The 23598-nt window shown below is 37.8% G+C and overlaps 1 protein-coding gene across 3 annotated transcripts in view; it reads right to left on the bottom strand.

Moving 5' to 3' along the window:
• Positions 1-23598, bottom strand: part of Mkp3 (Mitogen-activated protein kinase phosphatase 3) — a 97318-nt gene that overhangs the window by 30009 nt on the left and 43711 nt on the right. For all 3 annotated transcript variants that reach the window (XM_087356786.1, XM_022062806.2, XM_022062805.2), the window contains exons 2-5: positions 9741-9892; positions 8067-8264; positions 6478-6613; positions 870-1109 (exon numbers count right to left, since the gene is read on the bottom strand). In XM_087356786.1, the coding sequence (XP_087212912.1) occupies positions 870-1109; positions 6478-6613; positions 8067-8264; positions 9741-9892 (726 nt within the window). The remainder of the gene's footprint in view (positions 1-869; positions 1110-6477; positions 6614-8066; positions 8265-9740; positions 9893-23598) is intronic.

A 23598-nucleotide genomic window follows, 5' to 3' on the forward strand; every position in this document is an offset into this window, starting at 1 on the left:
TGTTACAGTTGTCCACGATCAGTATTTAAAGTCAGAATGTTTTTATCATGTGTCAGTTTAATAATGTGCAAGTGCATTAAAGTTTGTTAGAAGCTCAGAAAGATGGCAACCAGAATTCAACAGCTGATGAAAATGACATTTAGAAATGCACCAATGAACCACACATAAATTTGAGTGGTTCCAGATTTTAAATAAAGTTGAATATTTGTCAAAAGAAATCAGAGCACTACATGTTCTTCAACCAGCATAAACGATGAAACTGCATGATGTTATAAAATGACAAAAGATTCTTTTATGGCTTGTGTTGGGCCATTTTAACCAAAGACTTGATACCAAGTCATATCATAGCCAAGTTTATTCAATGTCAATGTTGCTCTTTTGGGTTGTCATGGCTTCTGACTTGCTAAAATAATGCAGCAACTGATGAAAACTTGTTAAAAAATATGAGGTAATAACAGGTGATTAAACATGGATCTATGGGTATGATCCTAAATAAACTAATTTTAATATGATACAAAAAATGTTTAACTGATTCTAACATTGTATTGTTCTTAATGTGTTATGTCCTACATGAAAGATGCATGAGACAATGGAAACTCAACTTGTAATAAATGCATTGCATATTGCCCTAATAAAGGATGGTCAACCCTAACTGCATAGTGGATAAAAATACTAGTGACAGTAGTTGCCAATGGTTAGTCACATAACTGTCAACAGTGAGGAATACTTCTCCAGAGAAATTTGTTGCAAACACACAATATGGTGTAAAGAATCACACACAAATAACAATTCACTCCCTGAAATTAGTAATGAGGAAATGACAAGATAGGTAAAAATTTCACCAGAAAAGGTTAAAAATAAAATTATACCTTGAGTAGGATCTGTTGCATCTTTTGGTGATCTGGCCAGCTCACATTCAAAGTTATGTAGCTGTTGCATAAAGTGGAAGTTGGGTGCAATGTTAGACTTGCGTGCACGTACCATGTTGAATGCATCATTCAGATTTAATGAAAGCTTGTACATGAGGTAGGCAACTGTTACAGTCACTGAACGAGACACTCCTGCAAGACAATGCACCAGAACTCCCTTCTCATTGCTGCGTGCCTCATCTGAAGGAAAACCCATCAATTGGGAAAAAATTAAAATAAGTACAGCAAAGTAATACGACAGCCAACAAAATATTGTATTTATTACCTCAAATGTTAAAAATCACATCATCTACTAACACAAAAGAACAAAAATAAATGTTTTCATGCCAACTACTGTTGCTTTTAATAGAGGTTTTGGATAAAATTATATTTTTGGTAGTTTTCTATCATTATATTTCTCTAATGCAAACACACATTGTTTTACTGAAACCAGTACTTGCTTAAATAAAGGCATTACAGTTCCAAAATGTTCAAAACTGAAATAATAATAGCCTGCCAGTATATATTCTTTTATATCAATTCACTTCAAACTAAATTACCACAATGTATTTCCATTAAAATACATTTTCATATTATACTCTGATGTATGTCTTATACCATTTTTCCACAGTAAATTTGGTATGCATTTTTACTACATCATACAAGTACTACATATGCAGTCCATCTTATACAACTCAAACAATACCAAGACTAAGGAGCAAATTTTGCTATTCTTCAGATAAAGTACCTTTATATGTCCAAACATTTGTTACTTGCTCACAGTCTGATAAAATGTGCCACAAACAACAATTAAAATTATAGTCATAAACAATTTTAATTTTAGTTTGATGAAAAATAATTCTGAAATGTAAACTCATATGAAATGCAATTTCTGTCTTCTGCTTCATCATAAAATTAATTTTTAAATTGTCCTTATGTTTTTGCACCTGGAGTTCACTCTCTGACTTCGGCTCTCAAGGATAAACCATATCAAACACTGTGTAAGTTTTCACAAACATTGCAACTACCATCTTCAGGATGGTGGTGGGTGGGATTTGAAGGACCTGATTGGTAGAACAGAGGAGTAAGCTCTTTTCCAACTGGTAGTACGAACATGCTTGAAGAAAAGAGGTGATGAAAAAAATTTATAAGGGCCAAATGAGGAAGATGAGAGCTGACAAAAAAGTTTTTAGTAACAACATGGTTAGAGGAGATGAAAGAAAGATCTTTTGAGGGCTAAATGGTCAGAGAAAAAACAATGAAAAACGTTGTAGTGATCATGTAATTAGTAAAGGAGTGACGAAGAAGTTTTAGTGGTTGTTTAGCGAGAGAGGTGTTTGGGTGGATGGCTGGGGGGAAACAGGTAAAGCCAAACTTTGCTTAATTCGTATGCATCGTCATGGTTTAAGTTGTGGGGTTGTTTAGTTACTTAAATTGCTTTCCTGATTACGCAGGGTAGGCAGAGACGTCAGATATGACTTCTATGCCATCAAAGTCAATGCTGTGTTTAGTTGCTGTAGAGTGTTTGGCTACCACTGACCACTGCTTCTTCAGTCTGGTGTCTCTGATGTATTTCAGAACCTTGGTGGAGATGTGATGGCATATTTGCCCAATGTACACCTTACCACATGTAATCAGTTATCCTTTGGATAGATGGCAAGTAGATTTGACGTTTTCATGGTGGTGAATCTGAAGATGGTTGTCTTCTGGGTTGTGCGGTGTTGTCTGGTAGAAGTTTATCGACGTTTCAGAGCCACTTTCCTATTGGTTCCCATGCCCTCGCCTGATTCAGACACCAGTCCCCACTGGTTAGAGTTAGGCTCTTCCTTGACCATCAGTTTTCTGGAAGTCTAACCATTTCTACTCACGTGGCTTATTCATCGCCCTGATGATGGAGGTAGCAAGAATCTCTGAAACATCAGTAAACTTCTACCATACTACATGGCGCAACAACCCAGAAGACAGTCATCTTCATAAGGCAAGTAGGTAGTAAGCTGCGCGGTCTCTCTTTTCCCTGTTCCTTTTGTTGGTGGGTCTGGCTCTGGTCGCTGTGTTATGTCCTGCAGGAAGAAGTCTTTGACACAGAGAATGAACTTACTTGCTGTGTAGTCTAGAGTCCCAGTTAGTCTCAACACAAATAGTTTTTTCTCTGTCCAGCTTTCTGTAGATGGCATACACCACTGAGTTATCAGGGTGCTAGCTGGCCAAAATACCCAGAATGGGTAGTCAGCTATCCCTTTTCAGTTCCATGTAAAACAACATCAGGGCATCTGGAGTTACTGTGGTCTTTAGTTCATGAAGTCTTCAAGGGCAGTTTCATTGTTTTGGAGTTAATGGTATTCACATTATATAGAAACCTCTCAACAAAACGTCATCTAGATTCAAACCCGCCAACGGCAGACAACTCATGACGTGACTCAAAAGATTCCCTGCTCCTTTGGTAAGACGCACATACACTAAACAGGTCGTTACATTTCCACCAGGATTTCAAAACACATCAGAGACACTAGACTTGAGAACTAGCGATCAGCACTAGATGAACTCTCTGGACCAACTAAGCACAGCATTGACTTTGACAGAACAGAAATCAGAGCCAATATCTGAACATATCATGCCCGCATCACCAATAAAGCAAGTGAAGTAACTAAGCAGCCTTATAACTTCAACTGTAAAGATGGATACAGCAAAAGCAAAACAAAAAGCAAAGCTGTCCCACTATACGCCATGTAGGCTATGCCGGCTCATGGACACAGGTTAAGAAAAACCTGGATTCCTGTTTCTCACAATCCATCTATCCAGTAACCCCTCTCAGTAAAGAACCACTGAACATTCCTTCTTGTTCAAGAAATTTCCTAACCACATGGTCACCAAAACCTCTCTCAGCATCTCTTCTCCTATCAAGTGGCCATGTGACCCTTAAAAGAGCCTCTTTATCCAACACCTCTTCTAACCACGCAGTCACTAAAAACTTTTTCATCACCCTCTTTCCCAGTTTATATGGCTAGTAAACTTCTTTCATCACATCTCCTATTCACCACGTGGCCCTTAAAAACTTTCTGCCGCCGCAAGCCTACTGCCAATTGGATAGCAACCCATTCCTCTGTTCTACCAATTGGGTCCTTCACATTCCACTCACCACCTACTGCCTAATCTACATTAAGCTTCCTAATTCACAATCACTCTGAAGATGGCAACTGCAATGTTTGCCAAAACATTGAGAAACCTACAACATTCAACAAGATTCATCTCTGGGAATTGAAGTTACACATTAAATGTTATGTGTTATTGTGCATCTCAGATATCTGAATTTCACTAGACTCTAAAAATATGCCATCAGCTATTACATGCAGTGTTGGTCACACTGCAACAAAATAATTAAGAAAGACAGAAAAAAATTCTATTTTCATCTAATAAATAACACGTCACAGGAAGGTAACATTCGTTTCTTCGTATTGTCATCTAACGTCTTGCAAGTAAAATTGATATTAACATTAATTTATAATACAATGTTCCAAAATTACATACAATTATTAATCTACATGTACATTATTTAAAATTCATTGACCGAAATGGAGATAATATCCTTGGAACTGATGAAATGTAACAGAACTGCTTCACCGGACTTAGCACCGTGCGACTTCTTTTTGTTTCCAAAACTCAAAGCACCACTGAAAGACTGTTATTTTGATGACGTGAACACCATTCAGAGGGCTGTAATGAGAGTACTGAACAGAATTCCAGACACGGCCATCCGCCATTCCTTCCAGTTGCTTCATGATCGTCGTGTGCAGTGTGTAGATGCAGGAGGAAGCTACTTTGAATAAACAATGCTCAGATTGCTCGTACGTGGAACCATTATTTTTTCCCAGCATCAGTCCCGTTTTTCCAGTTGCCGCACTGTGTATTAAACAGGTTTCCTCTTAAATTTAAAAATGTCCAGAAATATTCAATTTTAAATAGCATTCCTACATAGCTTATTTCAAAGGATTTATATTAGTGGATCACATCAAAAATGCTGTGAACTCCATTTATTCAGAAGACCTGTTCATGCATGTTCTTCCAATCCCTATAATTCCACATTGCTAGTTGAAGCCCATTCTGTAAGTCTTTCAAAACGTTTACTCCGTTCCCACCTTTATTCATACGTCTCCTGATTCATGACACTTCTCCATTCATGAATAACATAAAGCTAAGCAGTGTTTGTGAGTAAAAGTTACATAAACACATAGAGAAAGGAGATGTACATTCATTGTAACCATGTTCTTCTCAATGAACACAGTTAAGTGAATAACTGGGGAGTATTGATCCTCAGACTTGAGTCCATCCATCTGCACTGAATGTGTAGGTGGAGCCGGGTGGATTAATGGGTGATCACAAATCATGTATCTAATTCAAAACAAATATTATTAAATGTTACACAAAGCGTACACCATTAGCAAAAAACATAAAACGCTCCCAACAACGTTCAAGAACAAAATCAAGCGGAAGAGACACCGGTACAACCAGTCCACCCCCACAAATGGACTTGTTCCTTTACACGTTACGTACACTGCCACGCAAAATGAATTACTCAGTACCATACAGTTTAATGTTGTAAAATTCCTAAATGAAACCTACTTATATTTCAAAAAGAACACGTCAATCAGCGTGTAAAAGAATGAATGTTGCCGTTACCAAACAAACAAAAACTTTATACTGAAACCATACGCCTAAAATTTTGTTTCAAAAACCAAAACTACAGTAATATAGAGACGAAACAGGGACAAGGTGGTAAGTACAAGAGGAAGGAGATCTGAGAGAGGAAAGAGGAAGAGGGGGAGTTAGTGTAGGCGAATGAAGACCACAGCCCATTTTATTGATCTCCAAGAATCATATCTCTCACCACCGCACAGTGTACAGCACACACTGCCACCTGCTCCATTCAGATTATCAGGTACAGCCAGAGCAAAGAGTCACGTGTGCCTGCTAACCAAGCTTTTGCATAACTGGCTATTAGTTTTACGGAACCCTAAACAATGAGGCATTCACATAATAAGTTCACTCCAAAGAAATATCTTGTTACTACTGAAAAAACACCAAAAGGTTTCATTTATTTAAAATGCTTTACAGAAGTACTGAGAACTTCTGTGTAATTTAACCCCTTTTAGATTAAGTATTATTTTACAGTTTTATTCTATAATGACTTTAGATAAATTATACATCAATATCTCACTTTTAACGCGTACAAAACACATTTCAACATATTTGTCGGCCTTAAGTACTCAGTTTCAAGATACTGGGCACAACATCATTATTTCCAGTCAGTCAGAAATTAAATTTTAATAAATTTATTTATTTATTAAGGGTGAGAGATTAAAAATATAAAATAATGTGTTCATTTATTTTGTCAAAATTATAATTGCATCAGACATTAGAAAAATCTAAAAAATCTGTTAATATTTAATAAAAAATAACACAAAAACTTCTTAAAATATTTTCTCACTGCAAACAGCATGTTCCTGAAAACCTCTAAATCTCATTTAAAGTACTTTTAAACAAATTGAATATTATAAAGTACAGAGGAGCTTACCTATAAATTCTATGGCTTTAGGGAAGAAGCTCGCTAGATTTTCCTTCCAGTGGTCTGCTATTGGTATTTTCATATATCTGATGGACCCAGAGTCTTCGAACACATTCGGCAGATCTGCTGTTACATTCAGGATATACTGCAAACAGAATCATTTCCCCCAAAAATGCCTTATCAGTATACCATTCTGAAAGTAGTGGACTGAATCCAGCGAGGCTCATGACCTTATTTCCGACACATCAACATATCTTTTAGCATATGGGAATAGGTGCTTAAACCCCAGAAGATACCACCGTGGGGCTGTTGATCAGGATTCAACTTTTGGGTCAACAGTTTTGCAGTATGCTAGTGCAATGCATAGCCAGTTTAATACTGTAAGCCAAAATGCAGGGACAATAAAGTTTAAGAATGGACGTTCTTATGAAATACATAACCAAACTTCCAGTGGCATAATATTGCGTAGATTTACTACGATTGTTAACACGTTAAAATAAGTGTAATAAAATAAGATGTTTGATTCATATAAAACATTATGCCAACTCACAATTGTCATGGTTACTGGAGTAACAAATAAGTGAGAAATCATGAATGCTGTAAAAGTAGGGATGTTACAAAACCATGTAATTACTTACGCAGAGACAATAATTTAAACTCATATTCATATATCTGCTACAAAACAGAGAAGTTTCTTGCTCTGGTATTCCACAATATATAAACTCACCAAAAAATAAAATGTAAGTAGCTGGTAAGTACAAAGTGGTGAAAAAGCAGCACCTCAATCACCACAGTGATTTTTAAGCTACTGTTACAGTCAATAAACACAGAATCTGCAAACTGTTAATGAAGGTGGTAGTTGATGAAAGACTCTCGGGTTACGAGCCACCATGTCTTCTGCCAACGTTTCGAGAGCAATCTCAGATCTCAAAACGTTGGCAGAAGACATGGTTTATTCATAAAGGGACAGTGGTTTTTAACTTTTAATTATTCATAATGATTACTAAAACACATTTATATTGAGATAGCAATAAAACTACTATATCCCAACTAATTAATTATTAATTCCAAAAGTGAATTGTAACTCTGGCGAAGAAATGATTAGGTGTTAGACTGGGTTGGGTTGGGTTGGGTTAGTTTAGGTTAGGTTAGGTTAGGTTGGGTTGAGTTGGGTTGGGTTGGGTTGGGTTGAGCCAGTGTCCCAACAATAAAACATTCTATAAACTGCTTATGTTAATCACTGTAAGTTTTAAATGTGATAAAAATAGTATTAATTTTTTAAAACTACTTTATGCAAACAATAAAATTTTTGTAACACTGATGATGATGTTCTTCTGGGTTTCGATGACATGTATAGACATTGGTAGGGCATCTACCAACGAGTCTACATGACACAAAAAACCAAGAGAATATCACCACCACCATCATCATCATCACTTCCATGAAAATTTCAAATCTCACTGACAGAACCTCAAGGCTTCATACAAACCACATTCTGTGGATACTGTAGTCCTTCCACAATCTCACGAATGTCCCATTTTCTTAACAGCAACTTAGTTGTTACTTTTATTTCATACCTACAAAACAAATATACTAACTTCTATACTGTGTCGGCTTAAAGCCTCACTGTCTCCAGATGTGGTCGCATTTCCAAGAAAAAGGTGAGGCAATATTTTGACTGGAAAATCTCTGTCTTCCTCCAAGCCTAAAGAGGAATCGCAACGATCGTCAGAGTCACTGGAGTCCGTACTGCTCGTAGCTGCCGAGGAGCAGGATGAGTCGAGATGGTGTTGTCTCTGGAATATATACACATACACTGTACATATTGACTGTGACAACGCCTCTCCACTTCACGTAACTGAACTTTCACATTACAGTCCCCATTTGTCAACATGAACAGGCCATAGGCCTGGCTCTGAAACAATCTAGTTTCAATTATGCATAATGCCATTGACGATTATCTTCCTAGTTTTGGTGCCATGTAGACGTGTTAGTAGATGTCAATGCTTCAAAGAAACATGCTGTCTCCATCTGGAGGGCAGAACTCTACACATCACCAAAACCCAGAAGATAATAATCATCGCTGTAAAAACCTCAAATCAAACACGCACAACGCTGTCTGTACCAGTTTTTGAAACTAGAAGACACCAGCTAAATGGTAGGGCTACCGTGGGAGCTTGGATAACGCATTTGATGGAATATTTTTACACTTATCTTCTTTATACCTCTCAGATTTACACAGTGGTATTCAACCTTTTTTGTTCAAGTACCCCCAGATACAATTTCTCTTCAACTTTGTACCCCCAAAGTTGTTGGTGTGTAATTCAAGTTATATATAGTATATAATCTACATCTATAATAAATTAAATAAATTACATTACTGATTATTCAGTGTTTATCATAAAATATTATATATATTTTTTAAATTTCACGTACCCCCTAAGATGTCTTCGCGTACCCCAGGTTGAATACCACTGGTATAAAACATAACATGTATTTATGGACACCTATATCATTTTTCAGTAACATTTCTCTAAGATGAATGTGTGAGATATGCCCACAAATGAAAATATTTTGGCTCTTAGGTCTTAAAGTGGATTAAATAAAAATAAAAGTAAACACGTTAGTATTCACATAACAGAAATACTATCAAGTCCAATCAAAATCTATTATCAAAGGTCTCTAAAGATCCAAATAAGTATATTTCGTCCTATGGCTCTTCAAAAAAATCAAACCAAATAAATCCAAAATGGCATAAAATTTGAATGTAAATATATAATACCTACATTAATCCATTCTGGCCCGTAGTTTGGGTGATAATAATTTTGCTATTAAAATTCTGTCCACATGTAAACAACCAGAAATGAATATATGAATTAATGGATAAAATTAATAAATATTAATAATGAAAGACATGTTCACTATAAAATAAATTGCTGACAATCCTAGTTCAATGAACAATAAGAATTTCGCTGAAATCAAATTAAATACGACACTGGACCTCTGTTTTCCCCTCTCGTAAATTAGTAATGGCAACGTTTTTGTAACAGCGGTATATTTAGGGGAGGGGGGGGGGGTCTTCAGGAAATCAATTTACACTAACACGTACATTCATCTGTAAACCTATTACTCCTACAAATTACAAAAACAAATATATAAAAATGAAAAAAATAAATGAGAGTTGCTTCCATTATCAATTGTTATTTATTCCATACATTTAAAAAGATAACTTCAAGCAGGAAGTGTTATTCTTTCTAACAATAAGAACACACCTTGGACAGCTGAGAAGTTGCCGATATCCTCAGGCTACGAAGACCCATTAAGGGAACAACTTCCATAGAGCCAGGACCAGAATCAGACACCATCAGCTCAGAACAGCTCTCACACCATTCAGGATAGCAAGATCGAAATGAACAGAAACCACCTGCAAGACATCAAAATAAGGCAACATCTTATTAACCTTCCGACATGCAGAAATTCTGTATTATTTTAACTTACCTACCTGTAAGGAAATGTCATGCATATCTGCTGTTCAGATAATCCTTATATCTTTACCACACCCTCAAAGATGGTCTTCACCTTTCTACCATCTTTTTCTACTTTATTACGTCGTCTCCTTTACAGGAAGTTGGCGACATTATGAACAGGATCCTTCCATCCTTTTCTCGGACTGGGACCTATTCATATACGTTCTTGGCAGATGACCCAGAAGTGGTTTGCCATTGCCTTCTTCTGTGTGTGAATGAAGTAATTGTTGGGATGCCACGGAGAAACCGGGGAAGCCCCCGGAGGAAAATTCCTCCGTGTTGCCTAGACCACGGCCTTGCCCAACACAAATTATAAATTCGGGCACCGCCGGGAATCGAACCCCAGGATTACAAGGCCAGCGTTCTAACCGCTAGACCACCTCTTCTTATTATTATTTAGTGTTCTGTCTGACGACAGGTCCATATGAACAGGATCCTTCCATCCTTTTCTCGGACTGGGACCTGTTCATATGTTTTTTAGGCAGGTGATACAGAAGTGGTTTGCCATTGCCTTCTTCTGTGTGTGAATGGAGTAATTGTTGGGATGCCACGGAGAAACCGGGGAAGCCCCCGGAGGAAAATTCCTCCGTGTTGCCTAGACCACGGCCTTGCCCAACACAAATTATAAATTCGGGCACCGCCGGGAATCGAACCCCAGGATTACAAGGCCAGCGTTCTAACCGCTAGACCACCTCTTCTTATTATTATTTAGTGTTCTGTCTGACGACAGGTCCATATGAACAGGATCCTTCCATCCTTTTCTCGGACTGGGACCTGTTCATATACGTTCTTGGCAGATGATCCAGAAGTGGTTTGCCATTGCCTTCTTCTGTGTGCCACGGAGAAACCGGGGAAGCCCCGGAGGATAACTCCGTGTTGCCTAGACCAGTGGTATTCAACTTGGGGTACGCGAAGACATCTTAGGGGGTACGTGAAATTTAAAAAAAAATATATTATTTTATGATAAACACTGAAAAATCAGTAATGTTATTTATTTTAGATGTAGATTATATACTATGTATAACTTGAATTACACACCAACAACTTTGGGGGTACAAAGTTGAAGAGAAATTATATCTGGGGGTACGCGAACAAAAAAGGTTGAATACCACTAGCCTAGAACACGGCCTTGCCCAACACAAGTTATAAATTCGGGCACCGCCGGGAATCGAACCCGGGACCCCAGGATTACAAGGCGAGCGTTCTAACCGCTAGACCACCGTGGCGGTTTTTCTACCATATACAACCACAAATATACTTGTGATTGTACATGGTAATACAAAGAATATTGTCCTATTTCATTTTTAAATAAATTTACATTCGCACAGTTACTAAAAATACAGTATTATTATGATATACTATACCGCATTATTAACAGCAATCTTAAGTAGAGTTTCCAAAACAAAAGCTATAAACTATTTAAGATAGTTGAGTTAACCTCTGGGTTGTTGTACTGTGTAGTCCGGTAGATGTTACCAAGATTTCAGAGGTGCTTGCTGCCTCTTTCATCAGGGTAATTATCACCCTGATGATGGAGGCAGCAAGCACCTCTAAAATGTCAGTCATCTTTTGCCAGACTACATAGCACAACCCAGAAAACAATAATCTTAATACTTGCTACCACAAGAACACGAAATCTTGCTTAAATATTGTTACAACCAAGGGCCTCATTTAAGTCTTTCAGGACATATTATCCAGTAAATGCAAAACATTCAGGAAAATTAACTAGAATTTTACCACCTTCATACACATCTTAAATAAATAATTAAAACAATTCGTTTTTTAAACCGGTATTATTTTTGTACACAAAACCCGTGAATATGCCTGTACGTGTATGAAACGCAAGGTATAAAAGCCACTGCTCCATTTTTTGAAAGTTGCCAAGTATATTCTAATAGATTGTTGGCACTCAATGTGACATTAAAATATTCTGTGAACACATACAAACAGGTCTCTTTTCTTCGCCCATCCTTTGGCACTATTGGACCAGAGCATATGCATACAAGTGTGCAGAAAATCATATTTCACGAATAGCAACCCTCCAACCCATTTTACGACGTTTAAAGGCATGTCTGACTGCTTGGTAGAACAGAGGACACGCATTTTGGCCCTCGTAAATGGGAGGCCAAGCCTGTTAAAAATCCAAGACCCACTGAAAACACAGTCTGACAACTTCCTCATTATTATGCGTTCTTTGCGCGATATTAAGTGAAATAAACACATACAGGAGTGGTCATGTATTTCAGTCTGACCGCATGATGCAACTTGCATGAGACTTCATATAGACGCTACGCCAAAGGAAACTAACCTAAAATTGTACTTCTCAGTTTCCTGAAATCGGTAATGCCAACATGGCGGAGAAACAAACTTGTGATAAGGTATCGACACTAGCGCCACTTACAGTAGGTCTGGTGAAATAACAAACAGGTAACTGCATGAAGAAACAAAGTATTTTGAATTGGACAGGATTCGATCCGTGACCCCGAGCGTACGAGTCCAGCAGGCTAACACAGAGTTAACGCATCTTATGAAATATCAGTATTGATTTAATTAATAAGACAGCAAGATCATAAGACTTGCATAGTTCGGAACTAAAATTGTCCGAGTTAAGATAACAGACGTATTTTATTAATAGTTGAGAATTTGCAAAGAAAGTAAGCGTTTCCGGCACAAATTACACTTTTCCTGTCTTGTTTCGTAAGCCTTCGTGGATATTTTTTGTGTTTTGTGTGAGCGATTATGAAGGCTCCTCGATTTCAATACCACACGCTGACAATCATTTTATACTGTATATATGTTTAGATTTCCTAGTAAATATTAAATTCGTAAACTATACTGTAAGAACCACTGGCTTGGACGGGCGGTAGAAAACTTTATAAATCTTTCGTAAGACTTACCTCCGCCTAAAGCAAAGCCTTGATCGTTTTTCAAACACACAAAAAAAATATAAACGGTACGTTTCTATTAAAAACTGCTGGTAATGTGAACAAATATGTATTGTTAGCAAACGTTTCGGACAGAGTGGCCACTACCAGGTAATGCTAAACTTATAGTTTGTTGCGTGTTTGACTGATAAATGGTCAGGTTTTGCTTACGATAAACCACAACAAGATGCTCACTTGTCAATTGCCTCTACGTGTTAAAATTTACATTTACAGATAGATTACACGTCACAGGGGATCGTCTGCAGGTCGCGAAGGTGAAATATTCATTTATTTTATGAATTTCGCTATGTCCTTTTATAAATTTTTACAGCGAGTTGGTAAATTTTGGACCCGATGGCCGTATATGACGTACGTGTTCCGTGACCCGAAGGTTTTTCAATGTTAGGAATCGTCCTGATAATGGGGGCAGCAAGTACTTCCGAAACGTCAAGAAAATTCTTCAAGACTACACGGGACAACAACCCAAAAGAGTCATCTTAATGTATATTACAATTTTATTTCAATGCCAAGCGTTTAAAACAATTATTTATAAAAACATTAATATTGTGCTGGAAAAAAATTACAGACCTTTTTACCTGACCTTAGATTTACTCTCACGGAATGAGCCCTTCGGAACCTAATTAATTCTTGAGTGGAGCACTATACAGTTTTGATCACATTCACAAATTTACGTTCGTCTCTTACTGATCGCGACTTACTATGTACGCCCACTGCATTCAGTAAAGGCAGATCAAACAGACGTTTCGATACAATCGAAAAACCAGCGATAAACTCGAATAGAAAAAAATCCCTTCACGAAAATTTGCCACTTAAATACGAAATCCTTCACAAGTCCCTAGATAAAATATCCTAAGATCTAATACAGAGGTCGGTCCATTCCTTCAAAAAGGGAACCCTCAGAATATCGCAGTGTCGATGTCAGATGCAGAGACAAGTCGTCCACCGAAGGAGAAATTTCTCATTAACTTGTTATAAAGCAGCAATGACAAATACCGAATGTCGTGGTTAGTGGTTACAAGCCCTGCTTCGTGTTGGTATGGTCACCTGTTTCAACTTCATCTGAGAGATCGGTTAACCTGATTTTGTGGTATTTCTCAGTTCTTCCTCCCAAATCCGAGAAACCAAAAGTAACCCACAGCCTCTCAACTCAATTCATGGGCATCTTATTACGTCTTGTTCCACTTAAACAATGGCATTCTTTCCTAGTGTCCTATCAGATCACAGAAGTGACCGTGAATTTCAACGTGTAGTTTCAACTTCTGTGATCGGCGTAACAGTACATTTTTATGTTTTATGTGTTTGGGCTGTAGGTTTGTCGGTTCCGCTACCAGATCGAATCTCCGCGGACCGCGTGACGTGAGGAGCGTCCCATCTTCCGCCAGAGTGGTTCGCCAATTAGCGACACACTCGAAAAGAATCTCACAACCAATCGATACCTGCAGTTGGCAAAATGTCTTAAAAAAACCAAAGCTAATGAAATGTTATCCGATGATATATCCATTAACTAATCATCCCCATTTCTCTGCAGTTCACGCCCTTTGTCTTGCCACAACCATCAAACAATGAAGTTCCTATTCTTCCCAGTAAAAGAGATTACACGTGTTTACCTGACCACGATTCAGAATCACTGACCTCGAGGACAGAAGGTTAATTTGTCGTCTCACTCAAGTATTCCGTATAAATCGTTGTCTGAGGTCGTTCCAACACCATTCATGATGTAGTACAGAAATAGTCTGCAAAGGATTCTGTTCCATTCAAAACACTTTATACTACCCGACGAAAACTGCAAGCAGTTATGACGCCAGACGATTTGCCACTGGCCTCGAGGCGAATTGTTTGACGACGACGATAAATCGCGGGTTTAATTATTCCAGATGAATGAACGCGCGTAAGTGGGTTCCTTTCTGTGGAAAGCTGCGGTTATATAACAGCGGAATCAATGGGATGATGTTCTTAGTTAAGATTTATTATCGGATTGTATGAAAATCCAAAATTTAGATTTTCCTTGTAAACAAAGGTCTAGTACCATAAACAACCATCCTTCCACCTGTATTTCCCAAGAAACACATCAGATCACATACATCTTTCCATAAATAGCCATGCCGAACTCAATATTTTGAGTGGCATGATGATTCCAAAAACTTTGTTAGCTGTACTGCTGTGACAGCCATCTTCATAGAGGGGGTAGAGCTGTAGTCTGGGGAACATGGACTCTCCTACATCACTGATAATGCAAACAGTGGAATTCCCTGATGGACCAAACCGTCGCAAAGTCTCTACTTCAGAGGAAAACACTTACAAAAACACAGATAAATATCCACATCCCGAACGGAATGTAAACTGTTTGATAGCCCTTAGACCTCGCGGTCGCCGGAATCAGCTCCCAGTACATACTAAACTATTTCAGTTGTAAACTCCACATGGTGACGTCTCGTGGCCATTCACGAAAGACACGTCAAAGACTACAGGATTATCTCACCCTCAAGAGTGGCCATACAAACTAATTAACTACATTCAGCAAGCCACCTAAGTGTTAACTGTCTCAGACAGAGTGAACCCGAACATAATATTTTTAAAACGAGATCAGAACATTAGTAAAGTACTTTATTTTATTTATTTAGTGTTCTGTCTGACGACAGGTCCATATGAACAGGATCCTTCCATCCTTTTCTCGGACTGGGACCTGTTCATATACGTTCTTGGCAGATGATCCAGAAGTGGTTTGCCATTGCCTTCTTCTGTGTGTGAATGGAGTAATTGTTGGGATGCCACGGATAAACCGGGGAAGCCCACGGAGGAAAACTCCGTGTTGCCTAGACCACGGCCTTGCCCAACACAAGTTATAAATTCGGGCACCGCCGGGAATCGAACCCGAGACCTCAGGATTACAAGGCCAGCGTTCTAACCGCTAGACCGCCTTGGCGGTACAGTAAAGTACACAAACACAAAAAGGCAAGGGTACGCCCTCCTAAAAATATAAAATTAATTATGAAATTATCTGAGTTACTTTGGTAACTGAGTCCGTTTGCCCTCGAGATATTCCCTGCACATACAAAACGACACAAAACGGGTGCACATAAAAGTGAGGATCAGGGTGAACACAGAATTTTGGTGGGAAATCGTTCTTGAAATGGCCACTGGGCAGACCAAGGAGGAGCTGGGAGGGTCTTAGAAAGTTTACTGTGAGGATGGTAAATGGATGGAGCTGGCTCAGTATCTGCTGTGGTTCCGGGTTCTGCTACCAGGGAGTTTGTTAGTTAGTTAACAAAAGCTACTAGACTTCGTGTACTTTACAAACAACAATCAAAAATCTACTTTCGAATAACACTATCTACATATTTTGGTATCCATTCTCATTTCCCCCTGCTACGAATTATACACGGAATGGCTGGAATTATGAGGCCAGCTGTACGCTTACATCACTTCCGGTCGAGGAAAATTTCAAGCGCTTGACATTGTTGCAGGGAATGTACAAGATCAGGGCGAACTCCGGCCTAGAATGTCGACACGAGGGTCAACTGTATCCACTAGCCACTTAACAACTATTAAAATACTTTACAGACAAGATTTAAAAATCCAATGTTAAATGTCAAGAGCATAGAACGACAGTAACACATTCTTCAATTCGCTGTCTGCATCTTGCACCGCGAGATAAATCATTTTGTGGCGCAATAATCTATGCAAGCAACGGGTATCCGTTAACCCGTCCAATCCGTCCTTGGCGTCTTGCCAGACACATTAGCCCAGTGCCTCGCACTTAAAGAACGATTGGTATGGGATCATCGGAGAATGGACAGACAATTTGAAGTTCGATAAATAAATATTATCACACAGATTAAAATCGTATGAAGCACGCCAACTGAGAACTAATTCTGCGTGACTCGTTTGTTTACAAAGAAATGGGGACACGTTTATACGCCTCCGTGAGATACAAACCCACGGTTATTAAATTTAAAACTCAGACAACATTCTACCAGCTTTTGAATTCTATCAGCACAATGTTAGAGAAAGCCTATACTCACAAAGTTCTACAGTGTAAATAATTACAATGTGTTGCCTAATTCAGAACTTCGCTGGCATTGTCATTCAGTATACTACGTCGGTTGCAGAATTCGACGCCATCAATTCCACGAATAAACATTTACGAACGTAATTAGTTCAAGGAAAACTTCATAAAATAGCTTTCCGTAAATCGAAAATGAAATTCACATTAATTTCGAAGCAAAAAAATTCTGACTGCTTCCAGACTCCCAGAAAAATAACCATACACGTTTTCAACATATGTCAAAAACACAAATATAAAAATAAGGGCAGTTTTACTTTTTCGTAGTTATTTATATATTTTAACTCTGTAATGCACCACTGAAATCTTTAACGTTTACATTGTACAGCTGAAAATATTCTGAAGATGGCTGTCTTCTGGGTTGTTGTGCCGTGTAGTCTGGTAGAAGACCTTGCTGCCTCCATCATCAGCCCCTCTAAAACGTTGGTAAACTTCTACCATACAACCCAGAAGACAGCCATCTTCGTACTCACCACCGCGAGAACCTCAAATCCTACAAAATAAAAATACGAAACGTTTAAATCAGTGTTTATTATTTACAGACGTCAAACCAAGACTTAAGAGTTGATTTCGCGTGGATACCAAGCTGCTGCCTTACATCACACACACGAAAAGAAGTCTTAACAAATAAGTACCTTTCAGCAATTTAACTAGGCTACAGCCACCGAACATTCATGGACCCAATAAAGTGGGGTTAGTTTATTTAACGACGTTGCCAATAGCTCAGATTTTATAGTGTCGAACGGCGGGGTGATCATACAGTGCGTGTTTCTTTTTAAGAAACGGACGGAATGGTGAAAATCCAGTCAGAACATCCGGTCTCCGAGGTGATATTTCGATCCGAGACCTCCCAAATACGAAGAGGGGATTCTAATCACCACCAGAGACGTCGCCAACTGTATCAAAACGTACGAAGATGAACTGACCTCTAATGGCGTTATATCCATACCAGTTTATGTGGAGCAGACACGTGTGCACGTCATTAGAACGAATTTCCTTAAAAGTAAATAAAATGTTCTGTTTATGTAAACACTGCCCCAATTATGAAGACAACCAGGCCGCTTGACTCTAGAATATTCGAGAAGGCAGCTTCAAGTACGGTTGTCATGGAGACGAACTCTTGTTGTCATGGCACTGGTAGGTTGGACGGAGAAGTTAGTTCCAACGACCGATGCTTGAACATTGTAGAGCACTGGGTTGCTGAAATCAGCAGCTGTTTTAAACGGCGTTCCATATGCGTTCGTATGAACGGATCATTTGCTAACCAAACTCTTCACAACTTCTACGTTCTATGAGATGATAAAGTTGCGTCATATTGTGATAAATATATATTTGTTTAAATCTTGTCAGTCTAATCACAATAAAATTCCTATTAAATATTAAAATATTACCATAATTAACATTTTAATATTTAAAATATATTAAAATGATGTTCTCTATCGAAATGTTCGACTTACATTAGAACATCACTTTTCACACGACATGTTTCAGTTCCAAATGAACTATCTTCAGGTGTATAAATTATATAACCTTAAATATAATTTCTTAAATGCAACTTTTAGTCAGATGTTAATCAGATATCAAAATGATGTTTTCTTCCAGATTTTATTGTATTTTAATATCGTATTCAAAGTTGTTCTGTATATGTACGTCGTGCTTAAAATACCCACGGTCCCAGCGACCAAGCGGCCACTTTGACGGCAAGACTATGGTGATAGACACTAATAATATAAACATGGAGCACAAAATCGCTACGTCTTTTCCACGACACACCTACAACCAACCAGAAACTACTGTGAAACTCGTTCAGCACCTGCTCGGAACTGAAGAATCAGTCATACTCGTAACACGATCCGCGTGTTCTGCTCATTTCCCACGCCAACGGTCCTCCACATTTCATGAATTACAGACTGGTAAGAACAGCACTGGGTTCTCCGAGAAACGGTCAACTACAACTGAGAACCACAAATAATATTCTACAAACATACGTAGACATTATATGTGTCTGTTGTCCATTTAACGACGTTATCTGCAGCTCAGACAACATTGCGTCGGATAATAAAATACAGGTAGGACTCGGTTTACGCCGGGATTAGGTTCCTGAGATTTCCAGCGTAAATTGAAGCAAAAATATAATGGGAACATGTGTAAATACATTAGGTTCAGTTCCAAGATTTTCAGTAAACAACACAAAATACTTGGAAAATGTTTTATTTTAAGAAATTTACGAATTGGAAATTGTATAATGTTTAAGAAAAAGAAAGAAAATTTACTGCTTTAAAAACGATAGAATAGATGTCTGTTTGGTTTTCTTCTTTTCTGATATGAAGTTATAGTATGGCTGTAGAAATGTATCAATTCCTCACTTAACCGTTAAGCTCCGCTCCCAGTTGGGGTCGTTGCATTTTGTATTCCGTTTTTTAATTAATTATTTAAATTTTAGGCCGTAGTTCATCATTTAGTATTATAGTTTTATTACAATGTCGGGACCATCTTTGTCTACGAAGTCGGGCAGAGTCATGACTCATCACTCCCTCCAATCGCGATTTATGAGGCGCAAAAGTGAAACCGGCGTAAACCGAGTCCTACCTGTAATTAATACTCAATCGAAAAGGAGCTTGGAATGAAGCTGTCGTGGCCTATAGTAAGTGTTATACCGGCAATGTGAGATTTCAGGTTCACATGGCGAGTAAGATGGCGGTCTTATCGGACGTTGCAACGTGTAGTCTGGTATATATTCACTGACGTTTCAGTGGAACTTCTAGTCGTCATCAGGGCGATGCGTAAGCCATCTTTACACATAGTGGCATTCTCTGTTGTAACTCCAGCCTCATTCTATACTCTGAAGAGGATAAACGGAACTCATAATAGAATCGTATAGTCCAGAGTTTCGCAATCTGCTCCGCGTCGACATGATTCCCTTTGCTACATTACAGAACACGCTAGAGATTTTAGAGTGATACTGCTGAGGGGAAACTAGAATGAGGTTCTGCTCATGCGCAGTGAATATTCTCCTTAAAGGAAGAACTTCGGCCCACTTATTTACTTCTTTGGTTATTGGTACGCGTCTGCAAATCTGCCGTTAGATTGTTAATGTTCGTTTTAGTGTTTCGTGGATAGCACCAAACAAGTCGGAAGTTCGCAAAAAAGATGTTAGGTTGGGACCAACGAATTTTAGTCCCAGAGTATCACTGACTCTGTCTTGAAGGACACTACTATTCATTTCTCTGTGCCACGCGGATTTTGAAAAGTCTGACTCATTTTACTGAAACTGTTCGAATAGACATCGCGTAGATTTCGTTCTGAAGTAAATATTCTGTTTCGTCACAATCAATTTCCATCTGATAACGAACACTAAGAAATATCCTAATATTAAAAAACTGTGTACATAAATATATGAGGAATCATAAATTACACACAATTCAATAGATTTTTCTTACTCTAAAATTCGAGTGATATAGAGCTCAGAATACAAATATTTAGGCGGAAGGGTGTAAAGCACTGCTTCCCAAACTTTTTCCTTCATTACCCAAAACCGCTTATCAGAAAGTCCTTTTTACCCGATGTAGGTAAAACTCTAACTGCACAGAAAACATAAGACAAGTGAAGAGAGATCGGTTAAAAGTAGGAAGCAAACAATATTTTTGATGCAATGTCTTTATTTTAAACATCTCTAAAGATTTTAGCAGAAACAAAAAAACTGGTAATTATTCACCATGAATATTTCACCACCCAGGTCCCAGCTAATGAGTACAATGCCACTGCCCCATCTTATTTACTAGTTCCACAAAATTGAGAGCAACTGGAGACAGAGCACACCTCAAATCGTATTCGGAGTTCAGCAAACAATTTCGTTTTGTGCTGTTTTGAAGGCGTGAGTGGAAAATCCTACTTCACACATGTAGGTGCTCGGAAACTGCAATAATTGCATCACGGCCTCCTCAGCTAACACAGGATAGTCATCGTGAATTAACCAGAAAGACCTTTGGCCTTTTTTGACGTAAATACGTCTATATTTTAGGGTCAGTGTCATTCGGCAAAAATGTGTTACGAAAAAGGGAAACGAAAAATTGTAACTTCATTGTTATGTTACCTAGGAAACGTCATCTGTTTACTCGGCATTGTTGTTACCTATAAAACATTTCATTACATTACATTCAGCTACCACAGACCCATCTTAAGCGTAACTAATTCAAATTAAATAACCAAAGTCTTAATCAAACTTTACTCAATTGTAAAACATGTATAAAGGAAATATTTAGAATAAAGCCAATATATAAACTTCCTTTCCGTATAGACGTATTTACGTCAAATTCTCCGGAACCATAGTTCCACTGACAACTTCTTCTTCAAATAACATTTTGCACTGAATTCTTGACCCAAGCTCCATCATTTGCTCTGCAAAACCATTAACACCATCGGGAATTTCAGTCAAGTCACACAGAAATGGATTTACAATCAACTGATACACAGAACTTTCTAGTTCAGGAAAGTATTCCTTGAAACGCGAAGATAGTTTTGTTAAGTGTGTGATCACGTCATCCTTGATTTCACTGAAATCAACCCCATCAGCATCCTCCAAGAACAAAGAAAAGGTGGGGAAGGATGCAACTTTATGTTTCTCTACCTTTTTTTGAACTTTTCTTGAAACGCTGTTATTTTTTTTAACTTGCAGAAATACTATTTTCTTCAAAAGATAGTGTAGTTGCGTCATATTGTGACTTATTAAATTAAAATTAAATTATTTGGTTATTCCGTCAAATCACAATGTATTTAATTTACAATTGTAAATCGATTATTCGATATGGAACACAGAATGATATTTTAATTATTTTAATTATCTTATTTTAAATACATTGTGATTTGACGGAAAAACCAAATAATTTAATTTTAATTTATTTTCTTCAAGTTGCAGATTAAGTGCATTCATGTGAATCTAATAACAAGCGTATAGCGTATTTATTAAATAGCAAATAAATACTTGTTAGACTGTTTTAGAGTATCGGTGCACAATGACTGATCGATTTCTTCAGAGTACTTCTTCTACATTTTTACGATAAATTTTAATGTGTATTCCGAGCTGTGTCGTTACCCAAAGAAAAATCACTTTTAACCCTTTTTGGGTAATTTACCCAGGTTTGAGAAGCACTGGTGAAAAGGAACTAGTTCTAAGAAAAGGCAATTTTACTCACGCGCATTTTAGAGTGTACCGATGTCGCTATTTCAGAATAATTTAACAAGAACTGCCCCGTCTATTACAGGAACGTCTTTAGTCTGCCTGTAATGGGTTTTACGTATTACATTAATAACTGAATTTTATGCACGAGAAATGATGTCAACAAATTACTGGAAAAGTTTTAGGCTCACTTATCGCTGTCCTGTTACGTACAAAAGACAGTCAAATGTTCATTTCGGTTGTCCTACTCATCTCAGATTAGAGAAGTCTTCAACACGAAGTTACTGAGCGGGTTTATGTGGACATTTTCTATGTTATTGAGAATAAAGATCTTCAAAATCTTCAAATTAATTCGCAGTTCACGATAAATACCAACTTCACATATCTACATCCAAATCTGTCTACATAAGAGACAAGTGAGAGTTGTCCAGAGTTTTTTGGTGAAGACTTTAACATTAAACCCCAGACAACATACGAACCTACGATTTATTCATTTACTCTTGCCTTATTGCGGTCTCCATCTTTTCTGACCGTAATATCTGTTGAGGAATATCACTGTTAGCAACTCCATACAAAATTTTATACAAGTCTTCTCTCAAGGTCAACACCCATAAAACATTTTCTCTTTTAATTTTAATACGCACTTCGGAAATGCCATTGCAAATGTCGCATGGTTAATACAAGAAACAAAAGTAAGATTCTGTTTCTCGTTATGATATGTAATACGATAATTTTTCATGCTTAAGACAGATTCTAGACAACTCGAAACTGTGTGGTTCCTACTTACCTCTGTTTGTTATTAAACAAGTAAATATTAAATCAATCGGATCGGAAATGTAATATGGGGGATCTTTCACAGTCAGCAAAGGCCCGAGTTCGCGGCCAGGTCAGTCCATGTAGAATTCGTGATGGACAAAATGACACTAGATCGTGTTTTTCCCATGTCACTATCATTCCACCACCGCGACATTATCATTCATTTATCATCTGGGGTAGATAATGGACCCGTTAGAGACCCAATTCCACAGATACATATTCTCAACCCGATGTTTCAGTCTATCAAAAATTTATCTCAAACCTATTAGCAAAAACATGAAGATGTCTAAGCAATATTACAAGCCGACGTTTTCTCTTAATCAGTAAAGTGTGAATGTTTTTAATTAATGGGTTACAATGTCTCCTGCAAGTATACAACAACATTACAATGTATGGGACATGTCTGATTTTACTATAAGGTCCAATTATCTACTTCCAAATAAAGCAAAAAAGAACATTTTATTGGGAATACTTGCACAATCCACTTTTCTGTAATACTGTATCATCCTATATGACCAAAAACCGCCACTTGTCACAAAGCATGCTTTGTTAATGTTGTCAGCATTTGGCAGCACCTCAGTGTATAATGAGAATCGTCCAATC

The sequence above is a fragment of the Zootermopsis nevadensis genome, unplaced genomic scaffold, assembly GCF_977971745.1.
Source record: "Zootermopsis nevadensis isolate Lab colony 2312 unplaced genomic scaffold, Znev_1.0 Znev_ptg000001l, whole genome shotgun sequence".
In the NCBI taxonomy this organism is placed as follows: domain Eukaryota; kingdom Metazoa; phylum Arthropoda; class Insecta; order Blattodea; family Termopsidae; genus Zootermopsis; species Zootermopsis nevadensis.